This window comes from Ictalurus furcatus, chromosome 29 (genome assembly GCF_023375685.1).
Source record: "Ictalurus furcatus strain D&B chromosome 29, Billie_1.0, whole genome shotgun sequence".
Lineage (NCBI taxonomy): Eukaryota > Metazoa > Chordata > Actinopteri > Siluriformes > Ictaluridae > Ictalurus > Ictalurus furcatus.
This window is the reverse complement of record NC_071283.1, coordinates 2,584,172-2,608,340: the sequence shown is the minus strand read 5'-3', so window position 1 is coordinate 2,608,340 and position 24,169 is coordinate 2,584,172. Positions and strand designations below refer to the sequence as shown.

General features: G+C 42.7%; 1 protein-coding gene across 1 annotated transcript; it reads right to left on the bottom strand.

Annotated features, from left to right (window-relative positions):
• Positions 1-846: 846 nt before the first annotated feature.
• On the bottom strand, positions 847-24,169 carry glrba (glycine receptor, beta a). Its single transcript, XM_053619411.1, has 11 exons — positions 24,157-24,169; positions 21,891-22,022; positions 19,359-19,465; positions 18,697-18,764; positions 16,393-16,619; positions 15,140-15,222; positions 12,552-12,692; positions 5,483-5,635; positions 5,133-5,281; positions 4,146-4,310; positions 847-2,947 (listed from the first exon to the last, which is right to left on the bottom strand). The coding sequence occupies exons 1-11, from the start codon at positions 24,159-24,161 to the stop codon at positions 2,651-2,653; spliced, it is 1,527 nt and encodes a 508-aa protein (XP_053475386.1). The 5' UTR covers positions 24,162-24,169; the 3' UTR covers positions 847-2,650.

The window sequence follows — 24,169 nt, the reverse complement described above, 5'->3', positions numbered from 1 at the left end:
CTACCAAAACATTCACAGACCAATTACATCCCATCATGGCAGCGATATTCCCTAATGTCAGAGGCCTCTTTCAAAAATTGTTCAGGAACGGTTTGAGGAACATGACAAAAAGTTCAAGGTGTCGACTCAGCCTTCAAATTCCCCAGATCTCCAATCCGATCGAGCGTCTGTGGTATGTGCCAGACAAACAGGTTCGATCCATGGAGAACTTCCAGGTCTGCCGCTAACGTCTCGGTCCCAGATACCACAGCACACCTTCAGAGGTCTTGTGGAGTCCATGCCTCGACGGGTCAGAGCTGTTTTGGCGTCACAAGTGGGATCTACACAATATTAACCAGGTGCTTTTAATGTTATTGCTGATAACTGATATGTACAAAGGAGATAAATGGCATAACTTATTTCCCCAGGTGCATAATAGATCGCCTTTCCACGGACACCTCTTCCCTCTTCATGAAAATAAACCAAAGCCTTGACATTTTGTGATAATTGGACACAAGTGGGTATATTGAACGGTTTCACACATTTCAGCGGCTTTCCCAATACCATTGACATTTAAAAGTCGTAACGTCGTGCGTCCACGTTGGAAAAAACCCACACTGTTGTTACGTGTTGAAAAGTTCAGCATAATTATGGACAAATGAGTTCATCTGCTGCACGGATTTTAGCCATGTACGGAGGACAAGGTTGATAAATAACACAATCTGGTTTTGCGGCGTTTGATTGAGGTAACTCTAATACGCAGGCTGCGTCGCTGCCTCACAGCACCCCGGTACCAAGAAGAAAAAGAAACATAATTGAAACGTCTTTAATAATACACACTGTGAAAGAAGAGAGCGAAAGTTCCTCGGTGATGAACGAAGCTCTTTATTATAACAGCGTCCCCATTTTACACACACTCGTACAAAACACGCGGTCTTCTGGGAACATGCAGAACATAACCAGCTGAGCAGAGAAAACCTCGAGTTAATAATAAGCCACGGAAATGCCCAGTCTGCATTTTAGTATATGGGGTAGCATTGTTTCGAATAAATTCGGGTCAGTACACAGGTGCTGAAAAAGGGTCCACACACACACACACACACACACAGATGTAAAATGGTCTCGATGTAGAGAAGCTGGTTAACGAGTCTGGGCTTTCCACTCGGAATATTCAACTTTGCAAAGTCATGCACTCAAAAAAGAGGCTGTAATATGTAAACAAATCATTTGGGGGTTTTCTTAATGGTACAAATGACCAGCATTGACGCCTGGAAGTGACTGATATGATAACATGATACATTTTTCTGGATGTATTTTGGTTCTATATCACCATGGTACGACCAACCATTTGTAGCTGACTGGACGTTAAATTCTCTTAACCCTCGACTGCACGAATTATCACATTTACATTAAAAAAAATTTAAATTTTACGGATTTTTATCACTTGAATTAGCTCACGTAATAAATGTATATTAAAAAATGTCCGGAGGAGGGTAGTTGGTAAATTGTTGCCGTACGGCAACAATGTGCAATGGTGGAAAGTATCATACCGTATAGTCGAAACTAGTACAATTCCAATTACTGCATTTTCCAGACTATACGCTCCCTACAAAAAAAAAAAAATTTATATTATTGCCTGTGAAAAAAGTTGAAGATTTTTGTTAATTGTTGCCGTATGGCAACATCATGCAGTAAAGGGTTGAGACATTTTTCATCATGTACTTTGATAAATCATTTTCTGTACTGTTTTATTTTTTTTTTTTGTAGAAAATAAATAAATAAAACTAACTTCTGATTTGTACTATTTCACAACATTTAAGGGTTTCTGATTAGTTAGCAATCCTCAGCGACACTAAATATCCATTTTGGTCACTTTTTTTGGGTATTTATTGAGGGTGCCAATAATTTTGGACATCACAATACAGTGCTCTGTAATAAAATAAAAACATCTGCATGTATGAAGGTTATTTTATATATATATATATGTATAATAATTTATACGTAATTACACTGCCTGATATCCAGTGATGTTACTCTGATTATATTTTATTACCACCGACCTTTACGGGTTTAGAATAGGAGTGATGAAAATGTAACGAGTAACAAGTATGCGAGTACGTGAGCAAGTTCTCACTCAAACATTCACCAAAAGAGGATTTTCCTTCCCCTCAATAAAAACGAGAGATGAGCTACACGACGTATGAATCTGGATCGATTCACGCAGGCGTTTTGGACTCTTGGATATGAACCGGAAGCCCCGCCTCCTTCCTCCGTCTTACGCTCGTGACCGGGGGCCCTCTCGTTATGTCAAGGTAAAAAAAATTGTTACCTGTTTACTACGCATTAGTGTAGAATCACTTGCCACTGCCAACAAGCAGCTCCCGACTCGGCAGATTTTTCTATGTTTTTGGGGGGATTTTGAAGCGTTTATCGTGTTTTTCGTAATCAAAAAATAATAATAAATCAATATGACTCGAGTCTAATTTGGATGAGATATTGTTGCCAGATCGACAATCCCTACATACCTGTATGTATGAGTCTTCAGTTTCAGTATCAGGTGGAAATGGCAAATACTGGGAGTCTCAATTACTTGGTGCATGCTGGAAACCTTGTCCTGGCAGTCATGCATGCTCAAAATCACACACACACACACACTCACACACACACACTCTCACAGGTAAACGGACCAGTAGATAACGTTGAAAAAGAGGAAGGAGAACGGGAAGAGGGCACGGGCGTACAGGTCGACGCGCTTGGCGGCGGACGGGATGACGGGTTTTGGCGGCGCCGGCTTCTTAGCGTTCTTGTTCTGTGATTTGAGCAGCGCGTTCGTGGACTCGATGGGCTTCCCGTAGCAGTCGAAGTTGGAGAGCTCGAAGTCGCGGGGCAGAGAACCGACGATACTGAAGTCGTTGGAGCGCAGGTCCGATTTGGAGGTGCACACCTTCTTACAGCGGGTTTCAACCACCTGGAGGTGCAGACACACAGCACACATTGGTCACTGAAAAAGAATCAACGTTGGAGTGGTAACAGTAACACACCATCCTGTCATTGGTCGGGTTCCTACAACGGTACGCCCCCCCAGTGCACCTATTATGGGTTTTTCAAATATTACCTTTCATGTAGTGTGTTATAGAGCTGTTTGTGAAAAGTTTTTAAAAAAAAAACAAAGATCAAAGCGCAGGACAAACGGAGTTATCGACTCCTAAAAGAAGGAATCGATTCTGAACGGCTGAATCGAGTCGTTAGTGATTCCGGACTTTACTTCCTGTACTAACCTACGTAGGTTTGTAACAAAAAAGCCCCGCCTCTGCTCTTCATCGGCTGCTCGCTGACAGACGGAGCGGAAACCCGTTACGGTAGTGGGCGTTTCCTTTTTGAAACACGCTGACAGCGGTAGACCAATCACGACAGACCGGGAAGTCTGACCAATCAGAGCAGAGTATGCTCTCTGAAAGGAGGAGTTTAGAACGAATCATTTAGAACGGATCATTTAACGAGTCGTTTGTGACACTGGGGGGGAAAAAAATGTAATGATGCAATTTAAATTATGAGCACGTTAAAGTGTTTGTAGACCTCGGATGCGTGTAAATCTATCGTATGAGACCTTTAAAACAAAATTAGGCCCGTTTCAAAACCGTAATAAACCGCGGAGATTTTGAATTCGCAAATCTGATTGGTCAGAATCTCTACTTTGGATTGGGGCTGTGGAACACCACCCCGTCATTGATTATTTTCCTGTAACAGCTTGCCCCAGCATGATTAATCACATTCTACCAAAATCAAAACCAAAAGCACGCGAGAGAGTTTTATACTGTACGAAGAACAAAAAAATCCACTATACGCTGCAGCGCCATCGCTTCAGGGTTCCTGTCTGTTAGAGCGAATTAGACTCAAATCCCACAGAAACGTCCTTTCCTCTTCACCCGTGTCGCACTGAGCGTGCTCAGAACAGCCCGGTTCGATGTATAACACTGTAGATGCTTGATAATGTAGAACCTAAAAATCTAGAACAGCCATGCGAACGCAGAACAAATCAAAACCTGAGGTGGATTGTGCGATGTAACTGAGGTTGGAGAACCTTCACAGCCAGAATGCTGTCGGTTTAGGCCACGCCTACTACGGATTTTAAACCGCGATAGTGTCGCGTGCGTACCCCTTCTCACCTGCAGCGTGTTAACGTGGATCGGGGTTCCTCCGGTGCCGTTGATGGAGTTGGCCTTGGACGTCGCCTTCGCTTCCTTCTCCTTCTCCTCTTTTTCTTTCTCCTTCTCCTTCTGCGCCATCCTCACCTTCTCCGCCTCTATCTGCTTGGGGCTGTTCAGCATCACCTGTCAACGTCAGCAGTCTGGTAAAGACGCGTGACCGAACGGAGTGTTTCTAAGCAGTAGGAGTGATCGCCGGTGCCGAACAAACGCAACGCCACGGTTAGAGTAACTCGTAACTCACCTCCCCCCCCCCCCCAAACCCTTCATTTATTCATTTTGAAACGTCCTCACGGTCTCGTGACGTCATCCTACTTGACAAAACATTACAAGTCAATTGAATGGAGATTCCTCAGAGCCTAAACAAGTGCCACAAAGCAATCACAAGAGTGCATATATACGTGAGACGTGAACGCCTGGATGAATCGGAGCGTCCTCGTCTTAAGTTCTGACGTGCGGCGTCGAGAGCTCGACGGCCGTGAAACCGAAAGCCAGCGATAAGAACCCCGGTGTAACACTAGACGCTGCTTTATCATTTCCTTTCACTACAAGTACCGTTTTCTCTATTCCTACCTTAACTCGGTTTCTTATCTTTCGTGCTCGGTGCAGCGGTCTGTAAAATGCTACGTAGATAAATGTTGTTTACTGTTGGAAATGATTCAGTCTGATTACTGCGCTAACTCCCCAAAGTGGGGATTTTGAAGTGTTTTCTACAGGCAACGTTATTTCCTGTAAGTGCTACTTGAGGAAATGGAGAAAATGGAGGCTGTGCTGAAATCGCACGGCACGTCACACGGGCTGTTGCGGTGCTGTCCGTGGTTCGGTCCGTGGTGCAACGAAGGTCGTGTTTCATTTATGTCCCACACACACGCACACACACACACACACACACACACACAATAACAAACCCAAACGTTTCTGTACCCTTTTACACACACACACACACACCTGAACCACAGCATATTCCACCAGAGAGGCGAAGCCGAAGAGCAGGCAGGCGATCATCCAGATATCGATGGCCTTCATGTAGGAGACTTTCGGCAGTTCAGACGCCAGAGACGTGCATTCGTTGGTGAGTGACAGGACAGACAGAATACCTGCCGCGAGAGAGAGAGAGAGAGAGCGTGAGAGAGAGAGAGAGGTAAAACACTCTTCCATACCCCTAAGGGGCAAACACATTAGCTCTGAAACACTCATTTTGATTTCAAGGGCTTTATGAAATAAAAAAACCCCAAATAAATTACCACACACTTCTGATCTTACAGTGATTGGTTGTTGCTTTTTATCGGTAGACTGACCTAAAGGAACGCGGGCTGCGCTGGCATCGGGGTTAATCCAGAAAGACAGCCATGACAGGACCACGATGAGGAGCGTGGGAGCGTAGACGCCCATCAGGTAGAAGCCGACCTGCCTCCTGAGAGTGAATATCACCTCCACACACGTGTAATAACCTACAGCCAGAGAGAGGAAGACAATACATTCAATACACTCTTTCATCTACATTCGTTTGTGCGTTTATCCACCTGGAATCGAGACACAGAGCTGATAACGGAGCGGGTTTTTAGAGAAGGGTTTTGGATTTTGTTCCCAAATGGAGAAACAATGTAAACCTTCTAGTGATGTACAACAATGTTCCCTAGAGTCTTATTACAGGACGTTACACAACATCCTCTAGGTTCTCTAACGTACAAAACATGCATCCCTACACGTTTCACCTCAGTGACGAGCGTTGGTTATGTGAAAGGTCAATCATTAGGACAAACAGACACCGAGGCCACGCCTCCTTCACTAAGACAAAAGGACACCAAGGCTACGCCTCAATTTCCTAGAACACGAGATATTCTGAGGCCACACCTCCTTCACTAGAACAGACAGACTCTGAGGCCACGCATTCTACAGTAAGACAAATATACTCACAGGCCACACCCCCTTTCCTAAGACAAGCGGGATCTGATGCCACGTGACACGCCACACCACACCACACCACTAAGACAGACAGACAGATGCCACGCCTCCTTCACTAAGACAAGCGGACACTGAGGCCACACCTCCTTTACTAGAATAGACAGACTCCGTGGCTACGCCTCCTTCACTAGAACAGACAGACAATGAGGTCAACAAAGGCCGTGCCTGAATTACTAAAACAAACACACACTCAGGCGACACCCCCTTTACTAAAACAATCAGACACAGAGGGCATGCTTCCTTTACTCGAACAGACAGACTCTGAGACCACGCCTCCTTCGGTAAGACAAACACACTCAGGTCGCACCCCTGTCACTATTAGGACGAATATCAAGGCCACGCCTCCTTCATTAAAACAAACAGACACTCAGGCCACACCCCCTTCACTAATAATCAGACACCAATGCTATGTTCTCATCCTTAAATTAAGAGTCCCGCAGGCCACGCCTCTTTAATAACTTCAACACTAGCAATAAACCAGAACTTGACGCTCTGAATCAGGGCAGCTGTGTAATAAATACCGACACCCCGTGAATCTTTCCACCATGAACACACAGACCATTTGCGAAGAAACCCCATCATCTAAAAACAGCTAAAGCAATAAGGAAACACCCTGGAGCCATCTACAGCACCGAAGAACAACAGATACGCTGTAACCGGAGCTCTGCAGCGCCAATTCCTCCGAATCTTGGACGGAACCCTGACTTCAGCTCTGCGCTGTTCTAAAAACACAAGCCCTCACGGAAATTCCTCTTTTCCTTCGATGTACTCTGCTTTTCAGCGTGCATAACTCTGCAATAAATCTGATCGTTATTTGATCTCGGAATCAGATTTGCAGTCTGCTCGAGGACGAGCCTTATGTACAGTATGTGAATAATTGAATAGCAATTTTCCAGCAAATTTATTCTATTAAATTGTCCGACAGCTTGACCTTTCGCTTCAAACATTCTCGTTTTACAGCACAGACGCAAACCATTACTGTATTTATCATCATTTTAAAATCTTGCGTACAGTTTAGCAGGGACGAATCTGCAGTGCAGCTGTTTTATGTAAGGAATAAATAAGGAATCGATGGGTTACGCCTTACGGTTATGGTTTATTGTACGCTGTATACGATATTTCCACTTGGGGAGCACATTTACACCGTGTTCATTCACCCTCAGCTGGTGTAAAGCACCTGTGATTCATACTGCGACCAAGATTAAAGTCTCATCCGGAAATAGATTCGGCTTACGACGCGCGGCTTACTGATTCACACCGGAACCAACATCTGGATATTTTCCAGGTCCGTTAACGCTATGCTATATACGGTACACTGCCAGTTTCTTAAGGTTCATGTGAGAAATAAAATGGATTATATTTATCAATATAGCACATCAATGTGTTTGATTCCTTTTATACCCCATTGTAAGTCTGATTCTGAAACAGAGAGACACAGAGAGAGAGAGACAGAGAGAGAGAGAGAGAGAGAGAGAGAAAGAGAGAGAGTGAATGAGAGAAATAGAGAGACAGAGAGAAAGAAACAGAGAGAGAGAGAGAGAGACAGAGAGAGAGTGAATGAGAGAAATAGAGAGACAGAGAGAAAGAGACAGAGAGAGAATGAGAGAAATAGAGAGACAGAGAGAAAGAGACAGAGTGAGAGAGACAGAGAGAAAGAGACAGAGAGAGAGAGAGAGAGAATGAGAGAAATAGAGAGACAGAGTGAGAGAGACAGAGAGAAAGAGACAGAGAGAGAGAGAATGAGAGAAATAGAGAGACAGAGAGAAAGAGACAGAGTGAGAGAGACAGAGAGAGAGAGAATGAGAGAAATAGACAGAGAGACAGAGAGAGATATAAAACACAGAGCGAGACAGGCAGAGAAGGAGAGAGAGAATGAGAGAAACATAGAGAGAGAGACAGGCAGAGAAAAATTCTCTAAGCTCTTACCGCAGTTTTCCAACCTATCAGAAACAAACCAAATGCAGGTGCTACTGGGGGCGGAGTTCAAATGCAGGTGCTACTGGGGGCGGAGTTCAAATGCAGGTGCTACTGGGGGCGGAGTCCAAATGCAGGTGCTACTGGGGGCGGAGTCCAAATGCAGGTGCTACTGGGGGCGGAGTCCAAATGCAGCTGCTACTGGGGGCGGAGTCCAAATGCAGGTGCTACTGGGGGCGGAGTCCAAATGCAGGTGCTACTGGGGTCGGAGTCCAAATGCAGGTGCTACTGGGGTCGGAGTCCAAATGCAGGTGCTACTGGGGGCGGAGTCCAAATGCAGGTGCTACTGGGGGTGGAGTCACGCACTTGCTGCAGCCCAATTCATCTCTGAGCTGCACATGCTTTTATTTACTTATTTTTGTAATTATTACTATTTTTTATTCTATTTTTATTATTGTTTTTTTTATTCTCCTTTCTTATCTATATTGATGCGTTGGCAATATTGGATGCAAACAATCAAACCAATAATGTACTCTGAATTGAATTGAATTGAATGAGAGAAACAGAGAGACAGAGATTGAGACAGAGAGAGAGAGAGAATGAGAGAAACAGAGAGTGAGACAGAGAGAGAGAATGAGAGAAACAGAGAGTGAGACAGAGAGAGAGAATGAGAGAAACAGAGAGTGAGACAGAGAGAGAGAACGAGAGAAACAGAGAGTGAGACAGAGAGAGAGAACGAGAGAAACAGAGAGTGAGACAGAGAGAGAAAGAGAGAAACAGAGAGTGAGACAGAGAGAGAGAATGAGAGAAACAGAGAGTGAGACAGAGAGAGAGAATGAGAGAAACAGAGAGTGAGACAGAGAGAGAGAAAGAGAGAAACAGAGAGTGAGACAGAGAGAGAGAAAGAGAGAAACAGAGAGTGAGACAGAGAGAGAGAACGAGAGAAACAGAGAGTGAGACAGAGAGAGAGAACGAGAGAAACAGAGAGTGAGACAGAGAGAGAGAAAGAGAGAAACAGAGAGTGAGACAGAGAGAGAGAATGAGAGAAACAGAGAGTGAGACAGAGAGAGAGAAAGAGAGAAACAGAGAGTGAGACAGAGAGAGAGAACGAGAGAAACAGAGAGTGAGAGAGAGAGAGAGAACGAGAGAAACAGAGAGTGAGACAGAGAGAGAGAAAGAGAGAAACAGAGAGTGAGACAGAGAGAGAGAAAGAGAGAAACAGAGAGTGAGACAGAGAGAGAGAAAGAGAGAAACAGAGAGTGAGACAGAGAGAGAGAACGAGAGAAACAGAGAGTGAGACAGAGAGAGAGAACGAGAGAAACAGAGAGTGAGACAGAGAGAGAGAACGAGAGAAACAGAGAGTGAGACAGAGAGAGAGAATGAGAGAAACAGAGAGTGAGACAGACAGAGAGAATGAGAGAAACAGAGAATGAGACGGTACCCAAGCTTTGGCAATACAAATGATGACGTGTCATGCCAATAAAGCAACCTTTTGACTTTGAGAGAAACAGAGAGAGAGAGAGAGAGAGACAGGAAGAGACGGAAAGAGACAGAGAAGACGACAGACAGCGAGAGAGACAGGAAGAGAGAGCGAGAGACAGGGAGAGACACACAGAGAGAGAGAAAGAGAGACAGGTTAGATTCATGATGCTTGATTCTCTTATGTAAGAAGATAAGTAGAACATTATGTAACAGTGAAGTCTCATGGGAAAATTAGACTCTACTAAACTACAGTATGTACAGAGTGACTGTCACTGAAACTCGTGTGTAGGTGTGTGTGTGTTTGTAAATGTTTGTTTGTACCTTTGTGTACAAATGTGTATATGTGTACGTCACACATTATACTATGATATGAAATCTAATTTCTCTAGTGAATGTGTGTGTGTGTGTGTGTGTGTGTGTGTGTGTGTGTGGATATAACATGCTCATACATACTCATTTTGTCATGTTTTGCTCATTAGCTCAGTTTCTGTTCTGTAGTTCAGTGTGCTTATTTTAGCAAAAAAGAAATTCCCTGGGTTATTAACTGGGATACATAACACACACACATGCACGAGTACACACACACACACGCACACACACACACATACACACATACGCACGCACACACACACACACATGCACGAGTACACACACACACGCATACGCACGCACGCATACACACACACACGCACACACACAGGCACGAGTACACACACACACGAACACACACACACACATACACACACACGCACGCACGCACACACACACACACATGCACGAGTACACATACACGCACGAGTACACACACACGCGCACACACACACACACATACGCATGCACACACACACACACACACACATGCACGAGTACACACACACACGCACACACACACATGCACGAGTACACACACACACACACACACACACACACACGCACACACACACACGCACATGGCAAGCATATGGTGTCCTGCTGTGGTGGTTTTAATCTCTCTGTCCTTTGCGCCCAGAGTGATGTTTATAGCAGAGAGGTCAAATAGGTACATAATAACACACACACACACACACACACACACACACACACACACAGAGAGAGCTGCCACACTTTTTTCTTTTTTTCCCTCTTATACAGGTGCCACTCTATGGTTTTATTTCTGTCCAGATCAGGAATGTGTTTTTCTCGCTTTAGCCTTGAGAAAATACCAAAAACTCTAACGTGTGCAACAAAAACAACAGCAACATCGCCACCAACAACAACAAAAACAACAGCAACACCACCACTACCACCAGCAACAACAAAAACACCACCACCAGTACCAACAACAAAAACAACAGAAACACCACCAACAACAAAAACAGTAACATCACCATCACCACCACCACTAACAAAAACAACAAAAGCATCACCACCACCCCAACAAAAAAAAACAACAGCAACAACAACAGCATCACTACCACCAACAACAAAAACAACAGCATCATAACCACCACCAACAAAAACAACAACAGTATCACCACCACCACTACCACCACCATCACTACCACCACTATCACCAACAACGACAAAAACAAGAACAGCAACATCACCACCTACAACAAAAACAGCATCACCACCACCACCAACAACAATAAAAACAACACCACTACTATAAAACAACAACAGCAACATCACCACCAACAAGAACAAAAACAACATCACCACCACCACCACTACCAACAAGGACAAAAACAACACCACTACCACCACCACTAAAAAACAACAGCAACATCACCACCACAAACAACATCACCACCACCAATAAAAACAGCAACATCACCATCAACAACAACAAAAACAACAGCAACATCACCACCACTACCACCAACATCACCAACAACAACAAAAACAACAACAGCAACCTCACCACCACCATCAGCAGCAAAAGCAACAGCAACAACATCACAACAAAAACAACACCACCACTTATGTTACATAGTATGACGTGGTATCTGATGTTGCTATCGGAGAATTTTTTACAAATACAGTGATGAGTAACTGTGCATCAGTATCAGACCCATATCCAAAATCAATACTGGTACTGCTACTTCCCTAGTCCGGATACATATCTCTAATATTAGCCGGCCGATTTATTGGCCTGTTAATCACGCATTTTAAGGTTTTAATCAATAAGCATGCCCAATTAATAAAGTGCTTGACTTCCCCTTTTCGTCCACCCTGGCCATCAGCTGCACTCAGTAAATCACCTCATACCATCGCCGAGGTTTCCTACTTTTGTAGGAAGAGTCAGTCTACACAGATTGCAGTTTTATTTGAGGGAGCAGGCAAGGACAAGAGAGAAGATGGTAGTGAGCGAGATTTATTCTGTTCCATGCATGATGCAACATGTTGTAGAAAGTTATGTCTAAGTATAGGAGGTTCAGCAAGTTGGACAATACCGGAAAGTCTGCTACAAGTTATCAGACTGTATGTGTTGGTGACTCAAGGTCTTTCATGCACTTATCTCCCAGGGTATCTCGACTGAGTGCACACACACAAAGAAAAGAAGAAGCAATTTTTCACAACTAAAACTTAAAAGTAGTATGTGAAAATTTCAAGACCCCCCTCCTACATCTTTTTTTGACGTCCTTCAGGGGGATCAAGTCTTATTTAGGGGGGTCAGACATCCCCCCCGGTAATTCAGAAGCTGCACCACCACCACCACCACCAATAACAACAACAACAACAACAAAACAAAACAACAAAAAAAGATCAAAGGTTAAACAATAAAGACCATTTTTCACAGCCATCTTTGCTCATATTTAGCAAGGGTGCCAATATTAGTGGAGGGTGCCGTATACCGTGTGTGGGTGTGTGTGAGTGTGTCTGAGGAAGTTTTAAACGCGTTCAGAGGCATCGATTCAGGCACAAATTAAGAGTGCAAAGAAAAGGGAAGTCAGCATTTTGTTGAAGAGCTTGTGGCAGGATGTGTGTGTGTGTGTGTGTCTGTGTGTGTGTGTGTGTGTGTACCTGTTCCAGAGTAGAATTTGGTGCAGTTCCTGTAAGCGATGTCCTCTTGTTTGACATCAAACTGCGGCAAAGCAATCTCGTCCATCTGAACTGGGTCACCAGACTGCCACATGAACACCAGGTCCTTCGTGGTGTAGCCGTCTGCAAACAACACACTTTTAGTCCTTGACACTTCCCAAAGACTGACAGACACACTGACAAGCCACACGAAGCACACCAAATATGCTTTCTTCAGTAATATTGATGGGGACAGAGCCTCCATCACTATGACTGAGAGGCACAGAAGCCACGTCTCCATCACTATGACAGAGAGTTACAAAAGCCACGCCTCCATCATTATTACTTAAAGGAACAGAAGCCACGCCTCCATCATTATTACTTAGAGGAACAGAAGCCATGCTTCCATCATTATTACTTAGAGGAACAGAGGCCACACCTCCATCATTATTACTTATAGGAACAGAAGCCATGCCTCCTTTATTATTACTTAGAGGAACAGAGGCCACACCTCCTTCATTATTACTGATGGAACAGAGGCCACACCTCCTTCATTATTACTGATGGAACAGAGGCCACACCTCCTTCATTATTACTGATGGAACAGAGGCCACACCTCCTTCATTATTACTTCATTATTACTGATGGAACAGAGGCCACACCTCCTTCATTATTACTGATGGAACATAGACCACGCCTTCTTCATTATTACTGATGGAACATAGACCACGCCTTCTTCATTATTATTGATGGAACATTCTTCATTATTACTGATGGAACAGAGGCCACACCTCCTTCATTATTACTGATGGAACATAGACCACGCCTTCTTCATTATTATTGATGGAACAGAGGCCACACCTCCTTCATTATTACTGATGGAACAGAGGCCACACCTCCTTCATTCTTACTGATGGAACAGAGGCCACACCTCCTTCATTATTACTGATGGAACATAGGCCACGCCTTCTTCATTATTACTGATGGAACATAGACCACGCCTTCTTCATTATTATTGATGGAACATAGGCCACACCTCCTTCATTATTACTGATGGAACAGAGGCCACACCTCCTTCGTTATTACTGATGGAACAGAGGCCACACCTCCTTCATTATTACTGATGGAACAGAGGCCACACCTCCTTCATTATTACTGATGGAACATAGGCCACACCTCCTTCATTATTACTGATGGAACAGAGGCCACACCTCCTTCATTATTACTGATGGAACATAGGCCACACCTCCTTCATTCTTACTGATGGAACAGAGGCCACACCTCCTTCATTATTACTGATGGACAGAGGCCACACCTCCTTCATTATTACTGATGGAACAGAGGCCACACCTCCTTCATTATTACTGATGGAACATTCTTCATTATTACTGATGGAACAGAGGCCACACCTCCTTCATTATTACTGATGGAACATAGGCCACACCTCCTTCATTCTTACTGATGGAACAGAGGCCACACCTCCTTCATTATTACTGATGGAACAGAGGCCACACCTCCTTCATTATTACTGATGGAACAGAGGCCACACCTCCTTTATTGGGACTGACAGAAACAAACATCTGTGTGTAATATCAAACCTTACAGATACAGACAGACTCATATTGATTCTCCCAACCTTTGGCTGATATTGTTTTGCTGTATCATTAATATTGAGCTGATCAAATCTAGAACACACTCACACACACACACACACACACACACACACACACACACACAATCCTGCAGCTCCACATACAGCCTGGCCTGCTATTTCACCTACCTTGCTTCTGCAAGATGCTCAATAACACTTCCAGCTCGTTTCCTTATTAAACTGCACTAATCATACCGGAGACTATTTTAATTTTTTTTGTCACAACAAACATTGACTTTGTCTCATTTATACTGTTTACTGCTCTTTACGGTTTCTTTTTATGTAGAAACATTTAATTTCACTATTTCGAAGGCATCTTTGTTCTTCAGCATTTCTTTGCATGTGCCTAAAACTTTTGCACAGTACTGTATATTCAAATGTGTGTGTGTGTGTGTGTGTGTGTGTGTGTGTGTGTGTATGTGTGTGTATAAAAAGCCCTCCTACACAGATGACTGCAATGCTGACGCACTGTGCCTGGCTCCCTACTGACTCCACAACTAGCGCTATACTATTTTTATTAACACACAGTAATGACTACCGTCATACGCTTGAGAGCAAAAGTTTGCACACCCTCGGGTTTCTGAATGAAACCCCACCCCCCCCCCCCAAAAAAACCTCCGTGCTTCTATTTTATGAAATGAAATAAAAACGTGGGTGTAACATTACATCCTGCAACAAGACAAACATGACTCAAAAAGAGGTTTGGCCAGGTCTGTTTCATAAGAGAGGTGATTTCTACACGTTTAAATCTACTTTATTTGCTACTGCGTGCGTATTACATGTAATACAGCAATAAGAAATATTCACAGAGGTTTTCAGGCAAATTTAAGGCTCGATCCTTGGACAGTGTCTACAGTCACGTGACCGGCTGAACACAATGTAGAAGATCAGAGCTTTTCACTGAAGATCAGTGTTTCCGTGTGTGTGTGTGTGTACTCACAGCTCTCTAGCTGCATCTTGCAAAGTTGTGTGTCCATGGGGAAAAGGGTGAGATCCAGGGGACACGATAGAGTCACCGACAACCTGCAAATACACACACACACACACACACACACACACACACACACACACACACACATATATACATATATATATGAGACGTAATTTAAAACAGGCAGTATATTTGACGAAATACACAGTATGTGTGTGTGTGTGTGTGTGTGTGAAAGAGAGGTTTTGAGCAGACACACACTGCAAGGTTCATTAGGCCCGGCTGCCTGAAGATCTGCAGTGGCAAATGAGGAAAAAACACAGAGGCAGAGAGAGAGTGATAGAGAGAGAGAGAGAGAGAGAGAGAGAGAGAGAGACAGAGAGAGAGGTGGTGGGGGGTGAGGGGGGGTGGCTGCTGGCCTACGGCTATCACACACATGACAAGCACAAACCCACAATTTTCTTCTTCGTCATCTGCTACACTATAAAGTCCTTTTTTTTCCCCCCCCCAGTTTGCGCTATAGCGCTGAGCATAAAACCCCACGTAGAGTGAAATGAAAGCATGTTTCTCTGGCATGGAAGCCATGGTTCTCTGAAAAAAAAAAAAAAACATTCACACACCGAGACAGCTGAGAGAGAGAGAGAGAGTTAACAGCGACACTAGCTCGAGCATGCAACAAGAATTCATTCGAAGAGCTACAGCTTAAGATAAGAGAACCTTGCCTTGGGTTTAAGCAATTAGCGCATAATCAATAAACCCAAGCCTAGCGCACGTTGATGCGTAACCAGTAAAATCATGCGTGGGCTTACGAATTCTATTTAATCACATACACATACAGTACATAAAATACTCGTGTTTTTAAGTAGTAATCACGGTGGAGCTCGGTGCTTTTTAAGGCTCGATAATAATCGAGTCTTCAGCAGGTTTAGGAACGTAATTAAATCACTACAACTAAACAGCATTTTATTTCAAACGGTGCATTATACCCTAATAAAGCGAATATATCTAATGTATACTAACTGACTGTAGCTGAAGGACGTTGGCTGTCGCTCAGCTACTCTGAAACGCTAATCCTTTACTTACACATTTACATGACACATGCATGAGACACGCCTGAAGTTACCCTCGTTATACACGGCATTTACGTAAAACCCACCGGAATTCACGCGGGGGCTGCAGTGGTGAGCCAATGAAAGGAAAGGGAAGCAGACTGTAGATATCCGAGGAAGGACGTGAATCAGTAGCAGTTAGACGACAGTTACCTCATGCTGATGAGCACGTCCCCGTTGCGGAAGATGAACAGCAGGATGTTCTCCTGTGTCACGTCGTGGAAGTTGGCGTTCTTCTCGTTGGCGAAGAACAGATCAGGCTTCCACAGGCACTGGAACATTTTGGGGTCCACCGTCAGCGCGTCTGACTTGAAGTCTGTCGGCAAACGCAACCTCGGGTCGTTCCAGCGCTGCCGCAGGAAAATGTTCAGGCGGTAATCCTGGATAAACGAGACACGAGGACGGAGGAAGAGAAAGAATCTTTAAAAAATAAATAAATAAATAAATAAATAAATAAAGATCATATACGTATACAAATAAGATCTTTCGTCCTATTGTGACACTGAGAAATATTTAAGCAGCAAACAACGTGGTCGTGTTTCAGCGTTTGATTTTGGGATGGATGGATAAATATCTGGATGAATTCATTCATTAATAGAGGGACGTACAGATAACTGGATGAATGAATTAATGAATCAATCAATCAATGGTTCGGTGGATGGATAAATGAATACGTGGATGGTTGGAAGAACAAATAAATGAATGAATGAAGACATAGATGGATGACTGGATGGATGGAGGGATTGATAAATAGATAAATGAATGAATGGATGAATTAATAGATGGATGGATGGCTAAATATATGGATTAATTAATTAACAGATGAATGGATAGATAAATGAATGAATGAATGAATGGATGGTTAGAAAAACGGATGAATGAATGAATGAATGAAGAGAGATTATGGAATGATGGATGAAAAGATGGATAATAAATAGATAAGTGGATGAAAGGATGAATGGATGCCTGGGTGAATGATGGATGAAAAGATGGCTGGATAATGAAATGATGGATGGATGGATGGATGGATGAAAAGATAGATGGATAGATAAATAGATAAATGAATGAAAGGATGGCTGGAAGGTTGGACGGATGAAAGAATGAATGATTGAATGAATAGATGTATGGCTGGGTGAATGATGGCTGGATGGAATAGTGGATGAAAAGATGGCTGGATAGATAGACAGATAGATAGATAGACAGATAGATAGATAAATGATTGAATGGATGGATGAAATGAAGGATGGATGGATGAAAAGATAGATGATAGATAAATAGATAAATTAATGAATGTATGGATTAAATGATGGCTGGATGAAAATATAGAAGATAAATAAATAGACAAATGAATGAATGAATGGATGAATGGATGAAAGAGTGAATGATTGAATGAATAGATGTATGGCTGGGTGAATGATGGCTGGATGGAATAGTGGATGAAAAGATGGGTGGATAGATAGATAGATAAATGAATGAATGGATGGATGGATGGATGGATGGATGGATGAAAGAATGAAAGACTGAATAAATACATGTATGGCTGGGTGAATGATGGATGGATGGAATGGTGGATGGATAGATATATAGATAAATGAATGAATGAATGGATGGATGTAAGAATGAAAGATTGAATAAATACATGTATGGCTGGGTGAATGATGGATGGAATGGTGGATGAAAGAATGAATGATTGAATGAATACATGTATGGCTGGGAGAATGAAGGATGGATGGAATAGTGGATGAAAAGATGGCTGGATAGATAGATAGATAGATAGATAAATGAAGGATGGATGGATGAAAAGATAGATGTTAGATAATGATGGCTGGATGAAAATATAGATGGATAAATAAATAGACAAATGAATGAATGAATGGATGGATGGATGAAAGAGTGAATGATTGAATAAATGCAGGTCTGGCTGGGTGAATGATGGATGGATGGAATGGTGGATGAAAAGATGGGTGGATAGATAGATAGATAAATGAATGAATGAATGGATGGATGGATGAAAGAATGAAAGATTGAATAAATACATGTATGGCTGGGTGAATGATGGATGGAATGGTGGATGAAAGAATGAATGATTGAATGAATACATGTATGGCTGGGAGAATGAAGGATGGATGGAATGGTGGATGAAAAGATGGGTGGATAGATAGATAGATAAATGAATGAATGAATGGATGGATGGGATGAAAGAATGAATGATTGAATAAATACATGGATGGATGGATGAATGATTAAATTAATAGATCTAGGGCTGGGTGAATGATGGATGGATGGAATGAATGAATGAATAGATGGATGGAATGAATGAATGAATAGATGGATGGATGGGTGAATAAACGGATGGTTAGAATAACAAATGGATGAATGGAATAATGGTTTGGATCAATTAATATCCATCATTTTTTCAAAAGGCACAACATAATATTTTTAAATGGCCGTGGTTACCATTGTGGTCTCTTGAATTGAGCCAAAGCTGTTGATGAAAATGTTCACCTTATCCTCCACTGGAATGCCTGCACACACACACACACACACACACACACACACCACCATTTTGTGTGAATGAAGCCTAACTTTGGATTAGGTGTGTGTGTGTATAATAGAAATTGATTCCTGAATATTACAGCTCCTCACAAATATTTGACCTTTATAAAGAATGTTCTGGTGTACGCATGGCTGTGAACGAGAACGCGCGGGCCGCCGATCTTCCACGCTCCTCCACAGCACTGTGATCCCACCGGCCGTTTTGTGACACTCGAGAGCTTCCAATTATCCTGCGCAGTGTGAGCCTGGCTCTATCCTAAACCCAAATTACAGCTCTAATGAGCTCATCTATAACTGTACTTTGGACTCGTCAGATCTGCGTACACACAGGGGTCCGGATCGACTTTTTTTTTTTTTATTTCGGCCCACTTTGGATTTTCTGGAAATGTAAATATTGTTGCTCTGCCCTCACGCCGAGGCGCTACGGCGTTCGTGAATGGATCATTATACTGTAATGCACTATTCCGATTACACCTTATGGCCTCTGTGTAGAATTAAAAGATAATAAGCCTGCTGTTCCAGTCTAAATACAAAGCAGGTATTATGCTGATGAATGGCAGTACCTTTGAAGTTGGGGCGGATTCGGGAGTCATAAGTCACGAGCAGGCGGTTGAGGATGTTACTGGTTGAATTGGCAGGAACTCGATCGAGGTCCTCGGCTGACAACTGACTGTAATCAACAAAGAAAATCGCCCGGACAGTTACGCTCCACACACATACACTCCTAGCTAGCTAGTCCACTGACACCCTTTCTAAAAAAAACAGTAGCACCACTACATTTTAAACTAGCTTTCCTTTTGTATTAGCATAGATAGTTCGTTAGCTACTTTACTTCGTTATCTATTTTATATTAGTTACAGTTCGTGGAGCAGCAGCAATGAACTGGAGTATTTTGTTAGATTAGTTGTGTTGTTTTTGTTTACGGTTCACATCGTTTTCTTTTGTTCATGTTGCCTTCTGTTTCCGCCCCGCCCCAGTCGTGCCATCGGTTTGTCACCCGATTGTGTGCACCTGTTCTGTCCTAGGTCCTCGATTTGTTTGTTTATTTACACTCTGTTGTGCGTCTACAAAGTCTTATTGTGTATTTTCGTAACTTTAACTCCCAGCCTCGGTGACTTGCGTCCTCGCACGTCTTCTCTTCTGATCGTGGATTACCCTTGCGTCATGTTCGGACCCCTGGCATGAGAATGCGTTTGGGATTCTATAATAAAGGTTACTTTAGTGTACAAATGATGGACTGTATTTGTATCCCATCGAGTTGTAGAGCAGTTATTTCCTGGGAAAGAGGTTATTGTATGAGCTACCTTTACCACGTAGCTCGCGGTGTACTCGGCGTTTTTGTTACACCGTAGAAAATGCAGAAAAACACCCACCAGTGTGGCTCTCCACACACTGCACCTTCCTCATACCAAGAGGTTTTGTATTATCACACAGCCTTTTGGCAGAACACGTCCGCATTATCAGCCTCCCTTTCCATTTCCCACTCTCACCCTAATGCGGCTGTTTGTCTCACTGCAGGGTCCTTTCTGCTTTGCCTACGAAATATACATTACCACTCCGTTTACAACAAATATTTATTTCTCTTATTACATTCTGGTTATGCACTACTATATTATTACAGTATACGCAGCTCTGTTTTCATGTTTTGTTCATATAACCACGTGCTCTTTGTTTTCATTCTTCCCCTGGCTCCGCCCCTGTCCCCTCATCGGTCGTTTGCTCTACTGTGTTCACCTGTTTTGTGTTTTTCTGCTCATCTCTAACTAGCGTACACTTAAGCCCTGCTGCTTCACGGTCTCTGTAAAGTCTAGTCAATGTTTTCATGCCTTTCTAAGCGTTTGCTTGCCATATTTCCTGCTTCCCATGTTTTTAGTTACTTCCTGATGTTGACCCTTTGCCTGTGTTTTTCGTGTTTGATTAGGAATTACTCTGGTTTGGCGTCAGTGCGTTCCCTTTATACGTTCCGCATTGAACCAACCACTGTAGTGTAGTAGTTGCGCTGTCGTCTCACCACTCCTGTCTCCTCACTTTTGATCAAGGGACCCCTGTACTGTCTTTCAAAATGAATGAAAAGATATCTTCTGGACTATAAGAGAGTAGTTATCTGCTTTTAAATGCAGTTCTCTCTCAGTTCAGTCCATTCCGATCCCAGGTCAGACTTTTCCAGCGTTTTCTAGGTCTCCTCTAATCAGACCTCGGCTTCCGATCCAGGACGTCTAATCGTTTGCCCTATAACAATATAACAATCCAAGTTAATCCAGTATTCATCAAGAGCACACCTCAAAGTGTTTTATTCCCTGGATATTTTATGTACTGGCTCTAAATGGCACAAAATAAAACCCCTGTTGCAAAATCCCACACACACCAAAAAATTTTTTTTAAAAAATGCTGTAGTAGAAGCAATTTTGCTTGCCTAAAGAACCATTTTGTTTTTGCCATAAAATCGTTATGTTTTTGGTGGACTTTTGTTTAGTTCTCTGACCAAACGGATCGAAGATCCATTAATCTAAAGGTTCTTTAGGCAAAACAAATGGCATCGCTAAAGAACCTGTTCCAGCACCTTTATTTTTAACAGTGTAGCGTGCTCTTTGTTTTTTTTTTTAGTGTGTTAGTGTTGTATTACGATAAACACACCCTCGCTAAAAAGGAAACTTCCATAGCAACGCTGAAACTTGGTCATTCACTTTATAAGTATCTTTCGTTTGTTTAATCAATGCCGCTGAAAATATCCCAGTTTTTAGACAATGTCAAATTTCATCATTATTGAATGTTCATTACTGTACTCGCTCAGTCCAGTCCTGATATATTAGTGCACGAACTTCTGAGCAAACTGGACAGGCTCGTGTGAGTGAGTGTGTGTGTGTGAGTATTCTGTTCCACGCACATAAGAAATGATGAAAAACTTTTTACTGTCAACACTAAAAAAATGACTTGTCCATACAGCACGATGATGTCACCATGATGTCACACGATTGATTAATTACTGCATTAATGAAAAAGAAATTGGAATCACTGTGTGAAAGAGAGAGAGAGAGAGAGAGAGCGAGAGAGAGAGAGAAAGAGAGAGACAGACATTGAGAGAGAGAGAGACTCACGAAGGACAGACGACTGGTTTTTTGCCTTTCTTGCCTTTCTTGGGTTTGCCTCCATCTTTTGAAGCGCCCTCAGCGAAAAAAGGAACCAGCAACAGCAGCAAGAACAACGACCTCAGATCCATGACTGAACACCTGCATCTCACACACACACACACACACACAAGCAGAGGACCCTTAATAGCCCAAACTCCAACGTTATCCTACGTTAACCTGCAGACGTTTATTGATCTCAAGTCTGACAGCACCTTCACATCAACTCCACCCCCCTGCTGAAGTAACACCTACAGCGTTACGATATTTAACAGCGTTGAGTTAGCCCTCTGTAGTGATCAGACTAGGCTACTCATTAATCAAGAAGCTTGCCATGTTTTTTAATTATTAGCACATAATTAGCTCGCAAGGATACACACGTACACACACAGCGCAATACACACAGTTTGTTTGGAGTGTTGAGAGCGTTTCGAATTCATTCAGCACTGAAAATGTTAAAGCAGCATGAGAAATCAAATCTGACAGAAGAAGTCACTGTAGCATTAAAACGTCCTTCTCAGTACAAAAGGAGCATTTATTTATTTATAGCTCCAAAAACGGCTCGTTTGGATGTGGCGGGATTTGTGACGTCACACGTCATAGGCTAATATATTTGCATATGACGGCCCCTGTAACAAGACATCGACTCCTACTTTTACATCATCTCGCCGTTGGCCCCGCCCACTGGCGCTCAGTCGCTGAAAAGAGTTCCGCATATGTTATGCCAGGGAGCGTTGGTAATTAATTCATAAACAAAGATGTTAGCCATGAAGAATTAAGGATAAAGGACACAAAAAAACGATCGTTTCAGTCAAACAGGTTGGTCATAAGTTCATCAATTTTGTACGTTACTAATATTATAATTCCACCTCACGGAAGATAATAATTTAAACACACACACACAAAAAAAAAAAAACATGTCACGACCCCGTTAAGGTTAATGCCAGTAAACACCATAAGAGTTAGTTCAATTCATTAACACGATGGATTAATTAAAGGACAGTTCCGTTCAATACCATAAACATCAGTTAAATCTGAACTAGATTCAACACCGCAGGAGTTACTACAACGCTAAACGTCAATCCGTCGCTGTATTAATCGAAGGGTTAACACTGCTCAACACTGTACGGGGTGTTAAAACCTGTACGGATGGTGTTAATTCAACACCGGGACTTCGTTCAGACCTGTACGGATAATTCACCGGCGCAAAAGGTAGAATTTTGCATATATATATATATATAATTTTTTTTTGACACTACTGTACGCTTTAATTCTGTATAATGTGTTATGGATGACCTTAATTCATCATTGTACGAGTTAACTCAACACTGCATGAGGTATATTGAGTTCATTCCAGGCTCAAAAACACGTCAAGCAATAATTGTTGCACAGCTATATTTAACAAAGGTGTCTATGTGTATATATCTATATATATTATACACCTGTGATTTGTTTGCAATTGTTTGATATCCATGAGAGCAGAGTATATTTGTGAATTTTTCCTCAACAATAAAGACAATTTTTCACAGCCTTCTTCTCTCATAATTTACAAAGGGTGCCAATATTAATGGCGTGACACTCCAGGTGTTGATTAAATAAATACTGGACTTTGTGCTGTGGAAGCAGAGACTTGGCCAGGAGCCCAACACTTTCTCATCGAATGGTCGTTTAACACCGACACACGTTCATTTTAAAAAATAAATAAATAAATAAAAACATTAAAATAAATAATAACCCCGAACAAATCATTTAAAACACAAGTTCAAATTTCCACACAAACTATTTTTTAGGAGTGTGAAAACGGTATGAATTAGCCGTTAGCTTGAGCTCCGCAGTGCCAGGGCTGAGGGGAGCGCGAGCCCGGAGTGCAACGTTCTTCACCGCGCGCGGAGGTTGACAGCGCGCGGGTCGTACTCACGCGCACGGTCAATCCATCACAGATCAAGAAATAAAGAAATAAATAAATAACCCGGATTGAGTCAAGTTTGACTTGGGGAAGTTGCAGTGTCATGCACGTTAAAACACCCACACTACTCTAACCGGGACTTGCCCTTGACAATGCAAGCAACAGCAACAACAAAAAGCCTCATAGACTGCAGAGTACTAATTAATAGCTGGATAATAGTGAGGTCGCGTGCACACGTCAGGAACCGTGGGATATACACGGCTTACTATTTATTATTAGTCGTGCGGTTTAGTGTGGTGCATGCGGTTTGGGACGGAGCTCCGGTCTTACCTCATGAAGTCCG